Source organism: Abramis brama (assembly GCF_963993115.1).
Source record: "Abramis brama genome assembly, chromosome: 24".
Lineage (NCBI taxonomy): Eukaryota > Metazoa > Chordata > Actinopteri > Cypriniformes > Leuciscidae > Abramis > Abramis brama.
The window spans coordinates 29,042,119-29,065,004 of NC_139986.1; the positions used below are offsets into that span (position 1 = coordinate 29,042,119).

The window sequence follows — 22,886 nt, forward strand, 5'->3', positions numbered from 1 at the left end:
ATGTTCTTCCTTAAAATACAGGGTGCATAAGTCTGGACACCCCTATGTTAAATTCCCATAGAGGCAGGCAGATTTTTATTTTTAAAGGCCAGTTACTTCATGGATCCAGGATACTATGCATCCTGATAAAGTTCCCTTGGCCTTTGGAACTAAAATAGCCCCACATCATCACATAGCCTTCACCATACCTAGAGATTGGCATGGTTTTATTTCAGTTAGCCTAATAGCTGGTTTGATTTGCATTGAGAGATGATCTTATGGAAAGTACTCCATGCCAATCTCTAGGTACAATCTCCAATCTCTAAACCACTCAAACATGTCAAACTGACTCGTTAAATAAGAATAATGCCCTTATTACTACCAAATTTGTCCCCTATAACTGATAACTATAACTATAACTGATATAATGGTCTTGTTTATGGATTGTGATACCGGTTTACTGGAAATGGATAATATAACTAAAATTCTAAATTTATTTGGGAAATATCATATACATAAAGCAAAATGTATGTTAACTGTACCAAATGGTAGACTGTTTTCCACTGACTTAAAGGTTTTTTACGACTCTCGGAACGACCGGAAAGCTGAACATCTCGGCTTTTAAAGAGGATACTTGATGTTTTAGATGTATGATAGATTTTTGATACAAGATGTAGAATTGTAATCTTAATTATTTATAGATTGAAATGTTTCGAATGACTCTGTATTCCCCTAATGTTATTATTATTTCAAAAAAAAAAAAAAAAAAGGCCAAGCCTATTCATTTACACCCACAATGTAATACCAAATTTACCATTTTAATCATCAGTACATGTATTGTTAACCTTTTATCGTATGTCTTGGAGTATCACGATAATATCGTATCGTGACATGAGGGTCTCGTTACACCCCTACTGTACGGCTACTGGACCGAATACGAATCAGACTGTACAGACTGGTCTCAAACTCGTCCACGATGAAGTGTGTGTTCTTACCTTCCCTCCTCCTGGCTGGTGTTTCATGTTGTCTGTGGATCCGATCTTGGAGCGGATGTTTTTGATGTCGGGCGCTGGTGTGGCGCTGGAGCTGGAGCTGGGTCGGGGGGCGGCACTGGGTCGAGTCGTGGTGCTGGTGGTCGTGGCACTGGGTCGAGCAGCGCGGGGAACCAGCGGCTTCTTCTCGGCTGTGGTGCTGCTGGGAATGGGGGTTTTGGTGGGTCGAGGACGACTGGTGGCGCTGCTTGTAGAGCTGGAGGCTTTGAGCGGTGCGGATTTAGAGCGGGCAGCATCTGAAACTAAAGACGTGAGGTCAGTTAAAAGCTGGAATACACTGCTCAGATTTTTGCCCCGATTTGCGGCCTTCCAGTCTCTCTTTAATCCAACACTGGAGTGACTTAAACTGCAGTTCATCCACTGGCCACTAGAGGCCGGCTGCAGAAGAGACTCAATCCCATAGACACGCATGTTAAAATGCCCAACTTTACAGCAGAAAAACACATGTTTACAGTCTGGTGCAAAAAGTGGTTTTGGTCTATAAAGCTAATTTTGCCCTTCATGACGACTGTGAGGGGGTGAATTTTTGTTATAACTCATCCGTTTAAATTATATTAAGCCTTAAAGTTCTGCATAATTAAGGGCGTGGCCACTTGAGTGACAGGTGCATTGCCGCTGATGTCATTGCTAGCTGTTTGTCTGCTGTCTGTTAGCGTCACGTCACCTCAGCTAATCTGCCTCGCTGCACATTTGCGATTATCCGGGAGTGGCGCGCTTCCAAGATGGCGACGGCCACTTTGGGCTTCAAAAATGCTCTTCAGAAACTCTACGGGTGACGTCACAGACACTATTTCTTTTTTTACAGTCTATGCTAAAAACACATGTTTGGGGATGTAGTGGAACTTTAAAACACTTGTTTTATAATAAAGGTTCACAGAAAGTTAAGAGAAGTACTTGTCCTGTCAAAGCCTTTATAAAGGGTGCACATAAGTGAGCACTAGATCCCGTTTCTGAGCGATATCTGAATGTTCAGTTTTGAAGCATTAAACCCTGTTTTAAGCGTCAGATTAAAATAATCTCCCTGGAGCACTGCGTTCAGTTCAAATCTCTGGGAACAGGGAGAGAAGCAGTGTGTGTGCGGGATTATCCCAAACTCATTCCTGCTGCCCGATTCACTCGTGCATCATGTTTTCAGCGTAGCATCTCTGCATCTTTTACCTGTTACTAGTTACACTAATGCTTTAAGCCACTACCTTGAATATTCGTATTATTCCCACACATATACATATACATACACTACTAGTCAAAAGCTTGCTATCAGAGTCTCTTCTGCTCACAGCTGCATTTATCTGATCGAAAATACAGCAAAAATTTGAAATATTATTGCAATGTAAATCATCTGTTTTCTATGTGAATATACAGTAAAGTGTAATTTATTCCTGTGATCAAAGCTGAATTTCCAGCATCATTACTCCAGTCTTCAGTGTCACATGATCCTTCAGAAATCATTCTAATATGATGATTTGCTGCTCAAGAAACATTTATGATTATTATCAATGTTGAAAATATGTATGTTTTTGTGGAAGCGGTGATACATTCTATTTTTCAGGATTCTTTGACAACTAGAAAGTTTAAAAGAAAAGTATTTATTTGAAATAGAATCTTTTTTAGCATCATAAATGCATTTACTGTCACTTTTGATCAATTTAATGTATCCTTGATGAATAAAAGTATTATTATTTTCTTCTTAAATGCTTAATTTCCCCAAACTTTTGAATGATAGTTAAATCACAGTTTCAACAAAAATATTAGGCAGCAAAAAACGTTTTTAAACACTGATAATAATCAGAAATTATGTTATGGGTGGTTACGCGTGTGCCGTACCTGTAGTTTTCAGTGTGCTTGGTTTCTTTTCGTCTCCTGGTTTGCTCTCAGTCTTTGCGGCTAATTACAAAAATAGAAATGCATCATGTGAATATTCCGAGCATTTCTTAAATCAGCACAAAATGCAATGCCTCGTCTTTAAATATATCATATATATGACCCTGGACCACAAAACCAGTCACAAGGGACAATTTTTTTAAATTGAGATTTATACATAATATGAATATGATTGATGTGTGGTTTGTTAGGATAGGACAGTATTTGGCCGAGATACAACTATTGAAAATCTGGAATCTGAGGGTGCAGAAAAATCGAAACATTGAGAAAATCTCCTTTAAAGCTGTGCATTTATGTTGGCGATTGTGCTGCATTCACTCACAAAAATATATATTTAAAATATATTTACAGTAGGAAATGTACAAAATATCTTCATGGAACATGATCTTTATTTAGTATCCTAATGATTTTTGGCATAAAATCGATAATTTTGAACCATACAATGTATTTTTGGCTATTGCCACAAATATACCCGTGCGACATGTGACTGGTTGGACTAACCCGGGCGTCGTGCTGCAGGAGCGCTGGCTACGGTGCGTGTCGTGGTCGCGGTGCGTGTCGCGGGCGCAGGCTTGTCTGTCGCGGGTCGAGCCGGAGCGGCAGTGGCTTTTGGCACAAGTGGGCGCTTCTCTGTGGCCGTCTGTTGGAGGGAAAAAACATCTTATAATGGGAAAGGTCAATTTCAGAAGGGTTATATACAAGTTTCACTGTAATACTTTCTCACAGTGGGTGTACAGTAGTAAAGAACCCAGAGAAGTTTCATCCAAATATATTTAGCTATTTTTGCTCCAAAAATAGCCTGCAAGCTTCAGATGCTGTCATCCTCTAAGAATCTAGTAATGCCAAATTAAAACAGCAACAATTTTTTTTTTTTTTTTTCTTATTGTGGATTCAGTCATATTTCTTAAAAAGTCCCCCTGTGGTGAGAATCCAGCTTTTAATGTTGTTTCTATGTCTATGTGGTGTTTTTAATATGCTTTAAGACAATCCATGTGTAAATTCATAAGTCGACTCCATTGCTGAGTATTTCCTCCTTAAAACTGCAGTGAACCAAAGACAGTCTCAAAAACACGCTTTGAAATCGCTGGTGTTTCTGACGTCACAAACTACCTTGTAACCAATCAGATCAACGTGTGATCGTCAACCAGTGGATCTCTGAGCTGAGCGAGTAAGTGGAGGCGGGGCTCATTTGCATATTCAATGAACCATGCATACTAAATGAGGCAAGGGTGTCAAGTTACAATAAAGATATTTTAAGACTTTTCAAGGAAAAAACATTTAAATATGTCATTTTGGTGATCAAAGATGAGTTTTAAGGGGAAAAAATAATTGACTACAGGGGGACTTTCACATTATCATGGCAACACGGTGTTTTAATCATGACGATTAATGATTTTTGCATTTGCTGATTGTTACTCTAGTGCCCTGATTGTACATATTAATATTCATTTAATATCACTAGTCAAATGCTGATTTTAGGAAGGAAGTAGAGTTGTTAACAAACGGCCACTAGAGGGAAGACTTGAACTGAATATTCTTCATATTTAAAGAGATTTATCAAGAACAATGGCCGAGTGTGTCACACTCAAAAACATAATCTACAGACATAATACACCATATTTAGGTTTTTAGGTTCATGGATACTAGATCAAAATTATTTCATAGATATAGCTGAGGAATCTCTAGCAGATTTTCTAGAAAGACTTTGTAGACATACCCAACAGTTCACAAGTTTGGGGTCAGTAAGATTTAAAAAAATTTATATTTATCAAGGATGCATTTAACTGATCAAAACTGACAGTAAAGACATTTATAATGTTACAAAAGATTCTATTTCAATTAAATGCTGTTCTTTTGAACTTTCTTTTCATCACAGAATCCTGAAAAAATATGTATCACTGTTTCTACTAAAAGTTTTCAACATTGATAATAATCATAAATGTTTCTTAAGCATCAAATCATCATATCAGAATGATTTCTGAAGGATCATGTGACACTGAAGACTGGAGTAATGATGCTGAAAATTCAGCTTTGATCACTGGAATAAATTACACTTTACTATATATTCACATAGAAAACAGATATTTTAAATTCTGATAATATTTCAAATTTTTTACTGCATTTTTGATCAAATAAATGCACCCTTGGTGAGGAAAAAGAAACTTATTTAAAAAAAAACCTGGACAATGCAAACTAAAAAAACATGTTGATGTGGTCAAGCATGGACAGCCCACACAAACACAACATCCACGCAGAGACGAGAGCCGGATTGAGCCGCTTTGACCTCGGGAAGGGCGTTCGGACGTCTCCTCGGTCACATGTTGGAGACTCACCTTGGGCTTGATCTCTCTGGCCGCGGTGCTGGTCGCGGTGGAGGGTCGTGTGGATGCCGTAGCGGGTCGTTTGGTGGCCGGGGCTGGGGCCGGGGCGGGTGCTTTGGGCACTGGGGCTCTTTTGCTGAGGGAAGCGGGTGTGCTGGAGGTCAAGGTCGGGGTCGAGGTCGGGCGTTTGGGGGCGGTGGAGGTCGAGCTCGGTCTGGGCTTGGTAGAACTGGGTTTGATTGACCCAGCGACAGGCTGCATGGATGGACAGCAAACCCAACGGATGGATGGCAAATGATGAACAAAAAATAGAATAAGGATAAATGATAATGGCAGCGATAATGATAAAGGCAGAGCAAGCTGATAAAAGCACACGTTCAAATTTTACATCATGATATTTAGAGGGAACATTGAGTTCACTTCAGAATTAAAAAAAATTCGGATAATTTACTAGTCATCCAAGATGTTTAAGTGTTTCTTTTCTCAGTCGAAAATAAATTAAGGTTTTTGAGGAAAACATTCCAGGATGTTCCTCCATATAGTGTCTTCAATGGGGTCCAACAGGTTGAAGGTCCATGAGTTTCAGTGTATGTGAGTTTCAGTGCAGCTTCAAAGTCTCGACACGATCCAACCGAGGAATAAGAGTCTTATCTAGACAAACCATCCGCCATTTTATAACAAAATAAACATTTATATACTTTTTAACCACATATGCTCATCTTGCACTAGCTCTGCGGCGCGTTACGTAATCACGTTGAAAGGTCACGCGTGTTCCGGTTCAAAATGTAAGAAGGGGCGTAGAGTAGAGTAGGGCGAAAAACTCCATCTCAGTTTCTCCTCCAACTTCAAAATTGTTGTTTTACCTTTTTTTATTTGTAAATGCCGTTTGACTTGGTCTTTGCACGTTCACTTTGTAAACACTGGGTCGGTTCTTACGCCTACGTCACGCTTGACCTTTCAACCTGATTACGTAATGCGTGGACCATCACAGAGCTAATGCAAGACGAGCATTTGTGGTTAAAGTATATAAATGTTCAGTGATGGTTTGTCTAGACAAGACTCTTATTCCTCGGCTGGATCGTGTCGAGACTTTGAAGCTGCACTGAAACTCATTTGGACCTTCAACTCGTTGGACCCCATTGAAGACACTATATGGAGAAACATCCTGGAATGTTTACTTTCTAACTAATTTCTTTTCAACTGAAGAAAGAAAGACATGAACATCTTGGATGACGTGGGGGAGAGTAAATAATCAGGAAATTTTAATTGTTAAGTGAACTACTGCTTTCACTTGGTCATGTTGGGATGAGATAATGATCTCCAACCCTACATGAGAGATAAATTAATTTTGGTTTGGTTTTGGCATTCATAAGCTTAAAGAACATAAACTCATTAGCAGAAGCACCAGCAGGAATGTCAGCGGAGGATGACGAGGCAACAGAGAGTTTCCACAAACCTTGGTCTTCTTCTCGGGACTGGTCACGTCTCGCCCGTTGGTGACCGCAGGCTTGGCCGCCGAGGGTTTAGCAGCTGTTTTTTTGGCTTTCTCGTCCTTCTCAGCTTTGGCAGGTTTCTTATCAGCTGGCTCAATCTTTTCTACTTTGTCCTTTTCTGTCTTCAGTTCTTCTTTCTCCTTCACATGTTCTTCTTTCTCCTTCACATGTTCTTCTTTCTCCTTCACATGTTCTTCTTTCTCCTTCACATGTTCTTCTTTATCCTTCTCTACTTTCTGGTCTGATTTGTTCTCGTCAGTTTTCACTACCTCCGTCTTGATCTCGGTCTTTTCCACCAGATCCACCTTCTCTTTCTCAATCTTCGGAGAAGAATCAATCTTTTCTGCCGTCTCTTTTTTGTCGGTTGTCTTCTCAACCTTCTCAGCCTTTTCAGTCTCATCTTTAGTCGTTTTTTCCAACTTGTCAATGCTCTCAACTTTCACTGGCGTTTCAACATTGGGAACCATTTCATCTTTGCCCTTTTTCTCTGACTTGTCCAACTTGTCCACATCTTTGTTTTTGTCCACTTGAGTTTCTGTGTTTTCTTCTTTGGTTGTTTGTTTGTCTGTGAGGCCAGTTTTGTCTTTCTCCTCCACAGTTTCCATCTTCTGATCTTTGTCTGTCTTGCTGAAGACACCAAAGTCGTCTAACTTCTGGACATTGTCCATTTTGTTGACCTCCGGCTTGTTCTTATCAGAGTTTCCTGGAAGAAAAACATGAGAAAAGATTTAAAGATTCAACTACAAACATAAAGCATGTAGCAATTCATAGCAAAACAAGTCATTTGTTGTTCTTGTTTAATCCAAAACGAAAGCCAAACCAAAGACAAGACAAGACATTGTGAAACATTTCTGGCCTTTTTGCCACTTTCATTGATAAATAGTAGAGAAAGAACTGGATTAGACAGAAAATGGATCAAACTCAAGAAACCTTAAAAATGAAAGCTTATTTAATTTAATGGGTCATGACATGAGGAATAAAATTTGCTTTGATCTTTTGAAATTGACATATAAAAGGTCTTTGTACCATTAAAACATCCTGCAAGTTTCACAGCTTAAATCGCCCTCCTCATTATAAACAAAGCATTTAATGAAGCTCCAAAAAGACCTTGATATTGCGGGATCTGTGACATCACACGTGCAAAAACATTTGCATATGGCTTCCTCAAGAGTGAGACATCAACATATAGTTACACATCATCGCACCACAGGCCCCGCCCACTGGCGTTCAGTGATTGTTTCGTAAACGAGGCACAGAGTAATGGAGAGTTCAAAGAAAGATAAAGCAGCGACTGTATTGAATCTGAGCAGCTGCATCACAAACCGCGAGTAATGATTCCATAATGTTTGTCTGTAAATTATGGTATTATATGGATAATGTAAACACTAAGGTGCAATAGTATACTAGGCAATGACGCAAGCCAATCATAACAGTGGCCGTTTACTGACAAGTCCTAAAAGAACTACGCCTTAAAAACGGGTCTTTTCAGACAGAGACTCAGAATGAAGATTGAAAATATATATATATATATTGAAAAAAAAAAAAATTATATATATACACAGTGAGGAAAATAAGTATTTGAACACCCTGCTATTTTGCAAGTTCTCCCACTTAGAAATCATGGAGGGGTCTGAAATTGTCATCGTAGGTGCATGTCCACTGTGAGAGACAATCTAAAAAAAAAATCCAGAAATCACAATGTATGATTTTTTAACTATTTATTTATATGATACAGCTGCAAATAAGTATTTGAACACCTGAGAAAATCAATGTTAATATTTGGTACAGAAGCCTTTGTTTGCAATTACAGAGGTCAAACGTTTCCTGTAGTTTTTCACCAGGTTTGCACACACTGCAGGAGGGATTTTGGCCCACTCCTCCACACAGATCTTCTCTAGATCAGTCAGGTTTCTGGGCTGTCGCTGAGAAACACAGAGTTTGAGCTCCCTCCAAAGATTCTCTATTGGGTTTAGGTCTGGAGACTGGCTAGGCCACGCCAGAACCTTGATATGCTTCTTACAGAGCCACTCCTTGGTTATCCTGGCTGTGTGCTTCGGGTCATTGTCATGTTGGAAGACCCAGCCTCGACCCATCTTCAATGCTCTAACTGAGGGAAGGAGGTTGTTCCCCAAAATCTCGCAATACATGGCCCCGGTCATCCTCTCCTTAATACAGTGCAGTCGCCCTGTCCCATGTGCAGAAAAACACCCCCAAAACATGATGCTACCACCCCCATGCTTCACAGTAGGTGTTCTTGGGATGGTACTCATCATTCTTCTTCCTCCAAACACGTTTAGTGGAATTACGACCAAAAAATTCTATTTTGGTCTCATCTGACCACATGACTTTCTCCCATGACTCCTCTGGATCATCCAAATGGTCATTGGCAAACTTAAGACGGGCCTTGACATGTGCTGGTTTAAGCAGGGGAACCTTCCGTGCCATGCATGATTTCAAACCATGACGTCTTAGTGTATTACCAACAGTAACCTTGGAAACGGTGGTCCCAGCTCTTTTCAGGTCATTGACCAGCTCCTTCCGTGTAGTTCTGGGCTGATTTCTCACCTTTCTTAGGATCATTGAGACCCCACGAGGTGAGATCTTGCATGGAGCCCCAGTCCGAGGGAGATTGACAGTCATGTTTAGCTTCTTCCATTTTCTAATGATTGCTCCAACAGTGGACCTTTTTTCACCAAGCTGCTTGGCAATTTCCCCGTAGCCCGTGTACAATTTTGTCTCTAGTGTCTTTGGACAGCTCTTTGGTCTTGGCCATGTTAGTAGTTGGATTCTTACTGATTGTATGGGGTGGACAGGCGTCTTTATGCAGCCAACGACCTCAAACAGGTGCATCTAATTTAGGATAATAAATGGAGTGGAGGTGGACATTTTAAAGGCAGACTAACAGGTCTTTGAGGGTCAGAATTCTAGCTGATAGACAGGTGTTCAAATACTTATTTGCAGCTGTATCATACAAATAAATAGTTATAAAATCATATATTGTGATTTCTGAATTTTCTTTTTAGATTATGTCTCTCACAGTGGACATGCACCTACGATGACAATTTCAGACCCCTCCATGATTTCCAAGTGGGAGAACTTGCAAAATAGCAGGGTGTTCAAATACTTATTTTCCTCACTGTATATATATATATATATATATATATATATATATAGACCAGGGTAGTTTCAACACATTGAAACTACATCAACATGTTATAATTACATCAACTACATCAACATGTTATAATTTGACCACAGAATGCTGCCGTTGACCAATCAGAATCAAGTATTCCGGAGAGCCATGTGATAAATGAGAACTAGATGAGTGGATGAGGCGGAGAGCTGTAATGAGGCCAGAGAGATGCTTGAGTTTGGAGTCCACATGTAATATATCTTACAGGCGGCTCTCTGGTCACGTCACATATAACGACAGATCCATGAAAAAGGCTGCTTGTGTCTTTGAGAATCATCATGTCCTTGTGTTGAAGGACAGAACAGAGTTCAGCAGCTCATAACTCAACAAAAGCTGCAAATATAGTGGGATGTGGGATCAGTAACTGCAATGATCGACAGCATCATTGAGTCAAATCAATAAAGAAACTTTAATACCCTGGTTTGCATATTTATTTCAAATTTTGCATTGAAAATCTAGTGAGCGTGAAATAAACATCATTGATATTCCAGCAGCATTTTGCTTTCGCACATGTAAGCTGCTTCCCAGAATACTGCATCTTGTATTAAAGTTAATCTGTCACCACAGCGCAGTGGATTTCAGATATTTGTAAGAAACTGAGAACTCTTGCATTAAGCGGATCAATTTCCACACGGCTCAGGTGCATTTATAATAACACCAGTTTCACAATGACACATCAAAGCAGACGAGAACCCGCTGAGAGTGTGTCAGCGAGAAATGCAGTAAAGCCTGAGGGCAGAACGACACCTGCTCAAGATGAAGAAAAAATCAGTGTATGAATGTGAAATGCCTACAAAAAGAAAGAGACTCTAGCCTGACAGGACCAGTTTTCACAACCTCTGGAAAAATAATGGAGCAAACTACCTTCAGAGTTTCCGGCTATCTTCTAATAAATCAGATATTGTCTGGATAGAAACATCTGGAATAGTAATAAATACTGTGTTTTTCACAATGCTTCTGATTTACTTGGATGTTTTTGAATTGCATAAATGATGCAACATTTCTCTGTACACTGCCTGGTCACTTTCATTATGGATTTACACCATTTAGACCTTTTTTTTATTAACTTTCTGGCATACAGCTCATAGTTTTGTATTAAATGTTCAAATTATAAAATAAAGTGGGTTTTGTGATGCACTCCATGCATTTGTCCTTCTGTAGCGCCCATGCAATCCAGACCCCAATTAGTGCATGAAACCACAAACACCCTGCATTAATAATTACAACTCAAACAGAAAACTAAGACATCAGTTGCTTGCTTTTCCACTGATCTCAAACACAAATGCGAGTGATTTTATCTGGCATTGTTTGCTTCCCCTTGAGGAAGGAAACATGTTTCATTCAGACATTCGGTACAATGCATTTACACTCCCAGTCAACCAGCGAGAAGACAACTAACCGATTGATCGAACTAGACTATTTACGCACTCCTCACTGTGAATTACTAGTTAAACAAAAAAACTAAAATATGTTAATTGTAAGCATTCAGCACTGTAGGATGAGGCAGCAGAAGATAGATGGATCTCATTAAAAATAAGGCACGTTGAGGAGAGTTTCTGACCCCAATTTGCTGAGAGGCAGGTTTTACTCTAGGAAATCAGGACATACATTACTAACACGGAGCGTGTAATGAGCATGCGTTCGGTAGTGGCGTGATAGTGCCGCACACACACACACACAACGGAGACACTATATGAACCACCTACAGCACTTCTGCTCCCACTAACAATCACAAAAACCATACTGAATGCAATAAATCCAACTTACTCACATATAACCAGAAGAATTGCATTGAAACACTGCATGCTTCCCAGTTTCTTCATTTCTAAGAATGATTATGCCATGTTATGCACCTCAAACCTTTCATAAATTATCCTTTTTAAACGCTTTTATCCAAAGCAATTTACACTGCATTCAAGGTATACTTGATTCCATTTGATTAATTATTGGTTTCCCTGGGAATCAAACCCATGACCTTGGCGTTGCTAGTGCAATGCTCTACTGTTTGAGCTACGTGAAATCCTGTCATCATACTAATTATGTACCAAAATCAAGGCCAGATTACCAACAAAAGTCAAGACTGATTGATGGTTCGCCATCACCTACCCTCAAAAGTCACAGCAAACGTGTCGGTTTTGTCTCCAGCGTTGTTGCAAGTCCCATTAAGGCCACGTGTTGTCACCGGCACGGGAAGAACGACTCCTTGATCCTTGTCAATGAACGATCCCTCCAACAGGTCCTCAAGAGGCGAGTGGGGAAAGCTGCTTTGGTCTTTGCGAACAGGGAATGAGGGAAAATGCAGTTCGCTGTTGTTTCGCAGGTCATTGCGTGTGGCTCCAGCCGATAAAGTCGGTGGAGGAGTCGGGGGTTGATCATCGGATACGGTGAGTGAGCGTTTCATTCCCATAGCGTGAGAACGACGAGGTCCTCCGATGGGAGACGGCAACTCGTCGAGAACAGCTCCTCCGGGGTATTTATCCGGGAGCTGGAGGCTGGCCGGCACTGAGAGATGCGAACACTCAGACATGGCTCGCCTCATCGCCTTCCTCTGTTGCTCGGCTCTTCCCATTATACAAGGTTCAAGGTCTCCTTCTTCCTCGCTTTCCTCAGCTTTCATCAACTCATCTCTGCTCTCGAGGTAGCTGTCATTGACCACGCCAATGACACAATAGTTTGGAGGCTCCAGAGCCGGTTTCAAGGGCTCAAGTGGCGACGGAAACTCTTCACGACCTCCAGGTGAATCCAAAAGGATCGTTCTGCTGTTCTGGTCCGTCATGCATTGCAACGAAGCCACAAATTTTCCAGGAGACGCAGCCGATGAGGACGACGGGCTTTCCGGACTGTCTCCGGTGCTGCCGAATGACATGCTCGCTGGAACGCTTCCTCGTCCGGGTACGTTGAGCTCAGAAGGAGACTCGTAGAAGCACAGCTTGTCCTCATCTGTCATTCCCGCGGCCCGATGACCACCTCCAAAACTCGCCGGCGCCCCGAGGTCTCCGTGTTTCCAGTCCCAACCCGGAGGAGACGCGGACGGGACTTTACAAAGCTCACTGTACTCGGAGAACGGAGGAGCCGGCTGCTGGTTCGAGAGAGAGGACATGCTTTTGTTCCCCTTTCTCTGCTGTCTTTGTGTCTTAGTCCTTGTTTATTGTGTTTAATGTGTCTCAGTGAGATGGATGGATGTGTAACGTAACCTCTTTCAGTGCTGTTGCTTCTGCAGGCACCAACAGACTAACTAGCACTGAGATCTCTCTCACTCCCTCTCTCTCTCTCTCTCTCTCTCCATCAGTGAGCTTTTGCCATGGCAGGAATCACATGCTTTCTAATGTGGCTGTTCATTCGCTGCCCAAAATCAACCCCTCCTCCTCCTTTCTGCCTCTCTCGTTTTCTCCACGTTGTCCTCTCTGCGTCCATCTTTTCTTCCCTCCTCCTCTCTCAGATAATGACACACTACTATCATCCCTGAGGCTTCATGCATGAGAAATGAGGAACGGCTTAATGAGCAAATCATTTGCACACAAGATTTCAGAGAGAGTGCGCATCTATCGTATCTCTTCATGGAAGTCTTCTCGGGTACCGCGATCTCCACACACACAGTCTGTATCAGTATTAGCCTATCAGAGGTACAGATTCGTGCATGGATGTGTCTACTATTATTGTTAATTGTTTTCTACAACATTCTCGTTCATATTATCTTTATTTGTAGTCTGCAGCTCATAACTAAACAAAGGCTGCAAATACAGTGGGATGTGGGATCAGTAACTGCAATGATCGACAACATAATGGAGTCAAATCACTCTCTTTACTCAGGTAAAATCAATAAAGTATTTTAGACATCCGGCCGGAGGATCGCAAGTATGTGATCTTCGAATCTGAATCCCTACCTCACCATTTAAGTGTTAATGTCTTTGTTGCAGCGACTAAATCTGATGCATTTCCTGCAGCCGAAACATGTCTGAGTGTGAAAAACATGACATCATCATTCCTCCAATCAGAGAAGATGAAGAAACAAAACTTGAACAATGCCAGATGACCAGAACACACCGTTATGCACCTTCGACTGCATATCATACGCATAAAATAATAATAATAATAATATGAACTTATTATAATAAACATAAAAATAAATCTATGTGATTAATTTATTCTAATAAATATATAAAGTAATCATTTTTATTTTAACACTACTACTACTACTATTACTACTACTACTACTAATAATAATAAAAAATATATCAGTATTATTTATTAATCTTACTAGATAATAAGTATTCATAGCATTAAATAAATAAATAAATAAATAAAACCAATATATGAAGAGTTCAGATGCAAAAGCCTCTAAGTGCCATTAAAATGACCTATTAATTGTCATTTAAGTGAAATTACTGAACTTAAATATACAAGCTTGATAAAAATGATCATTCTAGAAGAAAATTTCAGATGGCACTTAGAGGCTTTTGCATCTGAACTCTTCATATGGTAATACACTAAATGTACCCAATGTTCTGGGATTAAAACTAATATGTACAGATATTTAACCCAGAAAATTCCTGTACAGTGGAGAAGTGCTGGAAACTCTTCTTCAAAGACGTCACTCTGGCCTATATGCTTCAAAAAAAAGTCAAAGTTAGTTTTGTCGTGAATATTTCATGCTTATCTAATTCAGACTAAAACACTCCCAACATTGAGACGCTTTGTAAGCAGGCCGTCACCACGAGCAGACAGTGTGTCCGTCGGCATCAGCGCGGTCACTGCGGTTACATAAGCACCATCATCTGAGCCTAACCTCCTCCATCAGCAACTGTTGCTTCAGTAGAACATACTGTACATCCCACCAGACACGAGAGCGTGACCCGCGGGTGAACCGCCAGTACGCTGCGCTGAAGATGACCATTATCAGATGAAGATTTAGGGTGAAGGACGTGTCAAATCACATTCAACAGAGAAAAATTATGCTACTCTTCATGAAACTAATTCCTACAGCACATCTCACTGTGTGTCCATCCCTTTATCTCCTCATCAGTGTGGTTTACCTGATTAACCAAACTAAAGTTGATGCAATGCTACTATGGTGTTAGGCTTGCCTTAAGACACTTATTATTCTGTAATATTACTGATTTGACTACAATGACACTATCGGATGAGAAAAGAGATGAATAATAACACTGTCGTCACATTTGATGAATTTTGCATCTGTTATTTTCGTGTTTAATACCGTGAAGCTGCTTGAAACAATCTGTATAAAAGCGCTATAGAAATAAATGTGACTTGACTAATAAAAATGAGGGCTGTGCAACGATTAATCGCATCCAAAACAAAAGTTTGTGTTTACATAATATATGTGTGTGTACTGTGTGTAATTATTTTGTATATATGTGTATTATATGTGTATTAATTTATTCTAATAAATATATAAAGTAATATTTTTTTATTTTATTAACACTACTACCACTACTACTACTACTAATAATAATACTAACATAATATATTACTATATATGTATTATACTCATAAGTATTCATAGCATTAAATAAATAAATAAACCAATATATGGTAATATACAAAATGTACCCAATGTTCTGGGATTAAAACTAATATGTACAGATATTTAACCCAGAAAATTCCCTAACCCTAACCCAGTATATACATGCAAATATATTTCTGAAATATTTGCATGTATATATATATATATAATTCATATAAATATTTAATATATAAATAACACATTTTTCTTAAATATATACATGCATGTGTGTGTATTTATAAAAAAATAATTACACACAGCAGACGCTCATATATTATGTAAACACAAAATTGTATTTTGGATGCGATTACTTGTTGCACAGCCCTAATAAAAATGTTTAGTCATGGAAGAATCTCAAACTGGTTCTCTCAAACTGGAACTATTTTCGCCATGCATTTCTCTCACTAGCGAATCAGAGCTTGCACAGTTCAGAAGTGCTTCACGTCTGTTTGTCCGTGAGGTTTACTGAGCGCCCGTCCGTCCACTGAACGCGTCAAATCAATGGCGTGTCCCCGTGCGAGTGGTTGTCCAGGCCGTCAGGGACAGAGACACTGTAGGGATGATCTCATCTGACCCATCAGACCCACCGGCCCCGTTACATAAGCTCAGCTGAAAGACGCCGCCTGTCTGTTATTGTACTCGCACTGAACCAGGAGGATACGGCATAGTGTGGCAAATCTGCCATGAATAATGTCTGAAAAAAACAAAACTGTTTTGTATTCCCTCTTAAAGGGGTCCTGACATGAGAACTCAAATTTGCCTTGATCTTTTGACATTTAAGGGGTCTTTTTACCACAAGTTTCATATCTTAAACCATATTTATGTCTCAAACCTAAAGAACGGTGCTTTTGGCACAGGGTTAGTAGATTAGGTCGCCATTAAAGCTGCTTAAAGTCCCCCTGTGGTGAGAATCCAGCTTTTAAAGTTGTTTATATGTGGTGTTTTTAATGCACTTTAAGACAAACCATGTGTAAATTCATAAGTCGACACCATTGCTGAGTATTTCCTCCTTAAAACTGCAGTGAACCAAAGACAGTCTCAAAAACACGCTTTGAAATCGCTGGTGTTTCTGACGTCACAAACTACCTTGTAACCAATCAGATCAACGTGTGATCGTCAACCAGTGGATCTCTGAGCTGAGTGAGTGAGTGGAGGCGGGGCTCATTTGCATATTCATAGAACCACGCATACTAAATGAGGCAAAGGTGTCGATATTTTAAGGCATGAAGTTTTTTCAAGGAAAAAATGTCTAAATATCTAATTTTGTTGATAAAAGATGAGTTTTACAGGATAAAATTATTGACTTACAGGAGGACTTTAATGTAAATCTCAACATTTACTAATACATTATCACGATCAAAAGTTTTCTGTTAATATTAGGCAATGCAACGTGAACATTTTTATTAACTAACATTATTAAAGGTTAATAAATGCTGTAAAATTGTTATGCTCATTTTAAGTTAATGCATTAAATAACGTTAACAAATGAGACCTTACTGTAAACTGTGAACAATAAGTAAAGAGAGAAAAAAAAACGTGCTGCCTGTTTAAACAGAGCCAATGTATAGAAATGAGGGCCAGGATCGTCCATGAGAAACCAGAGCAGACATACAGCCTGACCTACATGTATGTGCATCTCTTGGCTGACCTGAATGTTCGGTTATGTCGCATAAGGCTTGAAGCGACTTTTGCAACATACTGATGAAAAGGCCACAGATTGAACACAGATTGAAACGGACAGCTGAATCGCAAATAAACACACGCGTCGCGTTTGCTGAAGCATGCACACTTTAATCACACTACAAGATTTTCCTCATAGTAACTGATGTTAGGAATCCAAAACTTAAAGCAGCAGCAGAAACAGGGATATAAAAAGAACGAACACCGAGCCGCATTCCTCTCCTCTTTAGTGGAGCGGCTAAAACATTCATCAATGTCACAGTGAAGAACAAAAAAACACAGGTGGCCAAAAAGAGATGAAGTCGGGAGGATGCGAGAACACAAAGCCAGATAACTCGACTGAGACCGTCTACCCAGATGCTATTTTTAGCACATCGCCCCTCCTCCTCCTAAGAGCCAACATCGTTTCCTTGGTAGCCCTGATTCCTCAGGTCTCCTAAGCAACTGCCTCCCGTTGCCATGGCAACATGAGCCTCGTCAACGAAGGAGCAGGTGAGGGACCACATGTCCAAAAATATAATAATATAATAGAGTGGAATTATGGGAAAAGCTAGAGGTTCAGTGATTCATTCAGTTGTTGTTTTTTTTATTATTATTATTATTCATAATGTTTTATGTGATAATGTAATAATTTGATGAAAGTTAACGATCAGCCCAAAACCAGCTTTAACCTACCTAGTAAATTCAATCACTAAAAACGGCAGAACTTTACCTTGCCGTAAGAGTTAATAATTTTATCCCTTAAAACTCATCTTTGATCACCAAAATGACATATTTCAATGTTTTTCATGTCTTAAAATATCTTGAATGTAACTCGACACCCTTGCCTCATTTAGTATTCGCGGTTCTATGAATATGCAAATGAGCCCCGCCTCCACTCACTCACTCAGCTCAGAGATCCACTGGTTGACGATCACACGTTGATCTGATTGGTTACAAGGTAGTTTGTGACGTCAGAAACACCAGCGATTTCAAAGCGTGTTTTTGAGACTGTCTTTGGTTCACTGCAGTTTTAAGGAGGAAATACTCAGCAATGGAGTCGACTTATGAATTTACACATGGTTTGTCTTAAAGAATATTAAAAACAACACATAGACACATAAACTACATTAAAAGATGGATTTTCACCACAGGGGGACTTTAATGTTTTTAAATGTTACTAGTTTCGCAATGTTCAGAGAACATTAGAATTAATAGTGTTTGAAGAATGACAAAACGGAATGTTCGCGTGACCAAGATAAGCCACTTTAACGGGGACCTAATCTACTAACCCTGAGCCAAAAGCACCGTTCTTTAGGTTTGAGAGTTAAATAGGCTCTTTTGGCTCTGAGACTTCAGCTACAGGCTTTACATCATTCATCCGGTCAAGCAAACACACATCCTGCTCTATCTCTGCCAACAGCCATGATGAAGTAAACTCACACACTGCTCTCTGGTTAAAAATAACCTGCGGGTGACGTTCAATAGTTCGTCTGAATGGGAGACAGATCAATTCAAACATTTTTTGGCATCAAGCGTCACTCAACCTGAGCCGAGCTCAATCCAATCGTTCAATGCTGCCATTAATATTCTGAAAAGAAACTCCATCTATTTATTGTCACTCCTGAGAGAAACTCAAATGCTAAGATCTTCTAAAAAAAAGTGTGAACCGTGTGAAGGCATTGAAAAAAGTCTCTTCTGCTCACCAAGGCTGCATTTCTTTACTTAAAAATACAGTAGAAAATGTGAAATATTACAGTTTAAAAATACCTGTTTTCTACTCTTTTTTTTAAACATTATAAATGTGTTTACTGCCACTTTTGAATTAAACATCCTTGTGGAAATAAAAATATACATTTCTTTCATAAAATAATGTATTTTACTGACCTCAAACTTTTGAATTTCTGTTCCAAATATTCCAAATATCTCAAATGTTCTGGGATAAAAGTTTATATCAAAAAGCAAATCACCTTTTGAAAGTAACTTGGCGCTTCAAATAACAACTGTATCAATTACATTGTTACACCAGTAGGTGGCGACAAGTGACTGTTAAAAAATGAATTTCTCATTGAATCATTCATTTAAGAGATTCGTTCAAAAACGCTGATTCATTCAGTAATGAAACAAGTTGGAGTCTTTATGAGTAATTTTTTTTTAAACAATTCATGTAGATTAATTAAACATTTTAAATAGACTGCAGCAATTACCGTTTTGTCAGAACCACTAGTAAATTACGTTATTTTGTTTAGTGGTCTATTCAGAATCGTGATTCTGTTTGAAACAAAAAAAACATGATTCTCAATTCATCCAGAATCGTGCAGCTCTACTTCTAAGACACCTTTTTTTTAGAGCCAAATCTGAAACAGCATCACTCATGTCCTTCACAGCAATCCCAGAATGCATTGCAATAGCTACTCATAGATGTCGGAGAGTGAAATGTTGCAGCTCAGTGAACGTCATTGGTTCAGTTCTGCTGAAATGCTTCATGTCAGCTGGGAATATGGATTTTTATCATCTATTATATCATATTAGCTGGATTTCTGACTATGTGTAAAGTCAGTTTCGTGCATCAGTGAGCAGAGGGTAATTATTCTGTTGATCACAGCCGGTCGCTTCTCTCCTACCGCCTGCCAAAGCACGAGGTACAGCAACTGTTGCAGAAACCGGCCCCAGGCTGCCTTATTTACATATCTGCATAATTAAGACATTTGTGAAGATATGGAGGAATATTATCAGTGATGTTACGATGAGCACACCATGACAAAAACCCTCTGATTGAACAAGTCACATGGCATGCAACACTTAAGCCCACTTTCTCAGCATCTGTCCTTGTTACTATGGAAACATCAGCTTCTTTTTCAGTTGCCGTAACAACGAGACAGGCTCCACGCCCTCCCTGGAGGCAGTCTGTGTTTACAACAGTCGATGCGATGACCTTTACCACTCCATCATTCTGCTGGTCTCAAACACTCCAGTTATCATAACCTTTGACTGTACGAATCCATTTGAATTTAATGACGCACATACGCAGAATAACGATTGGCTAAATGTTCATTTCGTGGTAAAATGCCGTTCACTTAGTAAGTGTACCAAGAACTGAGACATTCGTTTCAGTTAGAATAGACATTTGTGCCGTCGGCGGTTATAAACATCCTGTAAAAAAAATCCACAAATCTAACGACACCAACTTACAACTACTGTTCAAAGGTTTGGGGTCAATATGATTTTTATATATACTGTATATACTGTATATTATATATATATATAAAGAAATTAATACTTTTATTCTGCAAGAAAGCATCCAATTGATCAAAACTGACAATATATTTATGATGCTACAAGATTCTATTTCAAATAAATGCTGTTCTTTTGAACTTTCTATTTATCAAAGAATCATGAAAAATAAAATGTATCACCGTATCCACAAAAATATGAACTGTTTTCAACAATGATAATAATCATAAATGTTTCTTGAGTATCAAATCATCATATCAGAATGAGAAACACTGAAGACTGGAGTAATGATGCTGAAAATTCAGCTTTGATCACAGGAATAAATTACACTTTACTATATATTCACATAGAAATCAGCTGATTTAAATTGTAATAATATTTCACATTTTTACTGTGTTTTTGATCAAATAAATGCAGCGTTGGTGAGCAGAAGAGACTTAATTTAAGAACATAAAATCTTACCGACCCCTAACTTTTGAAAAGTAGACTATATGTACTACATAAATCAATTAAAAATCAAATATCAGCTGCTAATTCAAGTTAGCAATGGTCAACCAATATGCAAATATTATTTATATTTCTTTATTATTTTCCTGAATCATGAAAGTCAAAACAGAAATTATGTAGTAGAGCTGCACGATTCTGGATGAATTGAGTATTACATTTTTTTATTTATTTTTTTACTAGAGGTTTTGACAAAACATTAATTGCTGCTGTCTATATGCCTAAATGTTTAATTAATCTGATGATTCAAAATTATTCAATGACTCGCTTATAAATACTTCACTTGATTCATTACTTGATGAATCAGCGTTTCTGAACGAATCTCTTGAATGAATGATTCAATGACAACAGTCACTTGCCGCCACCTACTGGTGTAACGATGTAATATAAAAATGTCGTTATATGAAGCATCAAGTTACTTTCAAAAGGTGATTTGCTCTATATTGATCACTACCATAAACATCAATTTTTTTATTCGAACTATAAACTTTTATCCCAGAACATCTGAGATAATTTGAATATTGTAACACGGATATAACGGATATTGAAAAGACTGTGAAGTTTGTGAAGCCATTTCATATCTAGATAGCCCAACTGCTTTCTCTGGCTCTAATAGAGAGAGACAAATCATTGTAATTTATGAATGAGATCGTGTGGGTGTTTGAATCGAGATTGCAATCTTTTAACGATTAATCGTGCAGCTCCATTATGCAGTGAAAAACAGCAATATTTGGTGATTTACATTTCACCCTACACCAGGGTTCACCAATCTCGGTCCTGGAGGGCCGCTGTCCTGCAGAGTTTAGCTCCAACCCCAATTAAACACACCTGAACCAGCTAATCAAGGTTTCACTAGGCATACTAGAAACTTTCAAACAGGTGTGTTGGAGCTGGTTGGAGCTAAACTCTGCAGGACAGCGGCCCTCCAGGACCGAGATTGGTGAACCCTGCCCTACACCACATAAACACTATCACAACACCACAAAAAAGCATGTGCTGTAGATCGAAGCTGTCAAACCTCTTGAAAACACGTGCAACGCGTCTCAGAGGGTGTTTGGTTGGGTCGGGTCGGGCGGTGCCAAGAGGCCGGTGGCTCCATACGCCTGTCTTTCACCGTGAAGCTTCCCAGTAGGGTTTACTTATGTAAGATCCTCTGTGCCGACACTCACAGCCTCACAAAACCTCTGGCCTCCAAAAATACTCCTCGCATCTGCTTCCAAACATCTATTGGCCTGTTTTAGCCCTTTTACTAGGCAGGCGGTATATTATGTATGACACAAACATGAAAGAAAGAGGGAAAAAACTGTCCGAAGGTATAAAACAACACAAACTTGCATAACAAAAACAAACAAAAGAAAACTTAAAAAACAAAAAACGTATATCGAGTGCAACCGAATTTAACAATGCAGAATGTTTTTTTATTGCATTCCGACAAAATTTTGCAATGTGCTGTGTGTTTTGCCCCTCTTTTTGTTTTAAGACAAACCATGTGTAAATTCATAAGTCGACTCCATTGCTGAGTATTTTCTCCTTAAAACTGCAGTGAACCAAAGACAGTCTCAAAAACACGCTTTGAAATCGCTGGTGTTTCTGACGTCACAAACTACCTTGTAACCAATCAGATCAACGTGTGATCGTCAACCAGTGGATCTCTGAGCTGAGTGAGTGAGTGGAGGCGGGGCTCATTTGCATATTCATATGAGACAAGGGTGTCAAGTTACATTCAAGCTATTTTAAGGCATGAAGACATTTTTTTCCCCCGTGGAAAATATGCCATTTTGGTGATAAAAGATACAATTATTTATTAATTTATTAAAAAAGGGATCAAATGATTGACTACAGGGGGACTTTAAAAGAAAGAAATTAAAATGCACTGGGTAAATGAAAATGAAAAACACTCGCTTGATCATCTGAGAACGTATCTGTGATCAGCAACTGAATGTGCCTTAATCAGGTTAATCGTTCAGATGGAACAAAAACGAAAAGCTAAAAAAATGCTGTAAAGTATTCTTATTTCCTTGTTGGTTTGAACGATTACGATGAAGT

At 39.1% G+C, this 22,886-nt stretch overlaps 1 protein-coding gene and 1 long non-coding RNA gene across 19 annotated transcripts in view; one reads left to right on the forward strand and one right to left on the reverse strand.

The window, feature by feature from the left end:
* Positions 1–22,886, reverse strand: part of LOC311075193 (uncharacterized protein) — a 77,910-nt gene that overhangs the window by 10,730 nt on the left and 44,294 nt on the right. For 17 of the 18 annotated variants that reach the window (XM_084102396.1, XM_084102408.1, XM_084102406.1 and 14 more), the window contains 5 exons: positions 6,690–7,429; positions 5,246–5,488; positions 3,414–3,552; positions 2,856–2,915; positions 975–1,273 (listed from right to left, as the gene is read on the reverse strand). In XM_084102396.1, the coding sequence (XP_083958522.1) occupies positions 975–1,273; positions 2,856–2,915; positions 3,414–3,552; positions 5,246–5,488; positions 6,690–7,429 (1,481 nt within the window). The remainder of the gene's footprint in view (positions 1–974; positions 1,274–2,855; positions 2,916–3,413; positions 3,553–5,245; positions 5,489–6,689; positions 7,430–22,886) is intronic. The other variant, XM_084102399.1, reaches the window with a different exon arrangement.
* On the forward strand, positions 13,444–13,908 carry LOC311075195. The gene is made up of 3 exons (XR_014604437.1): positions 13,444–13,542; positions 13,626–13,729; positions 13,837–13,908. It is a non-coding gene; the product is annotated as an uncharacterized lncRNA (long non-coding RNA).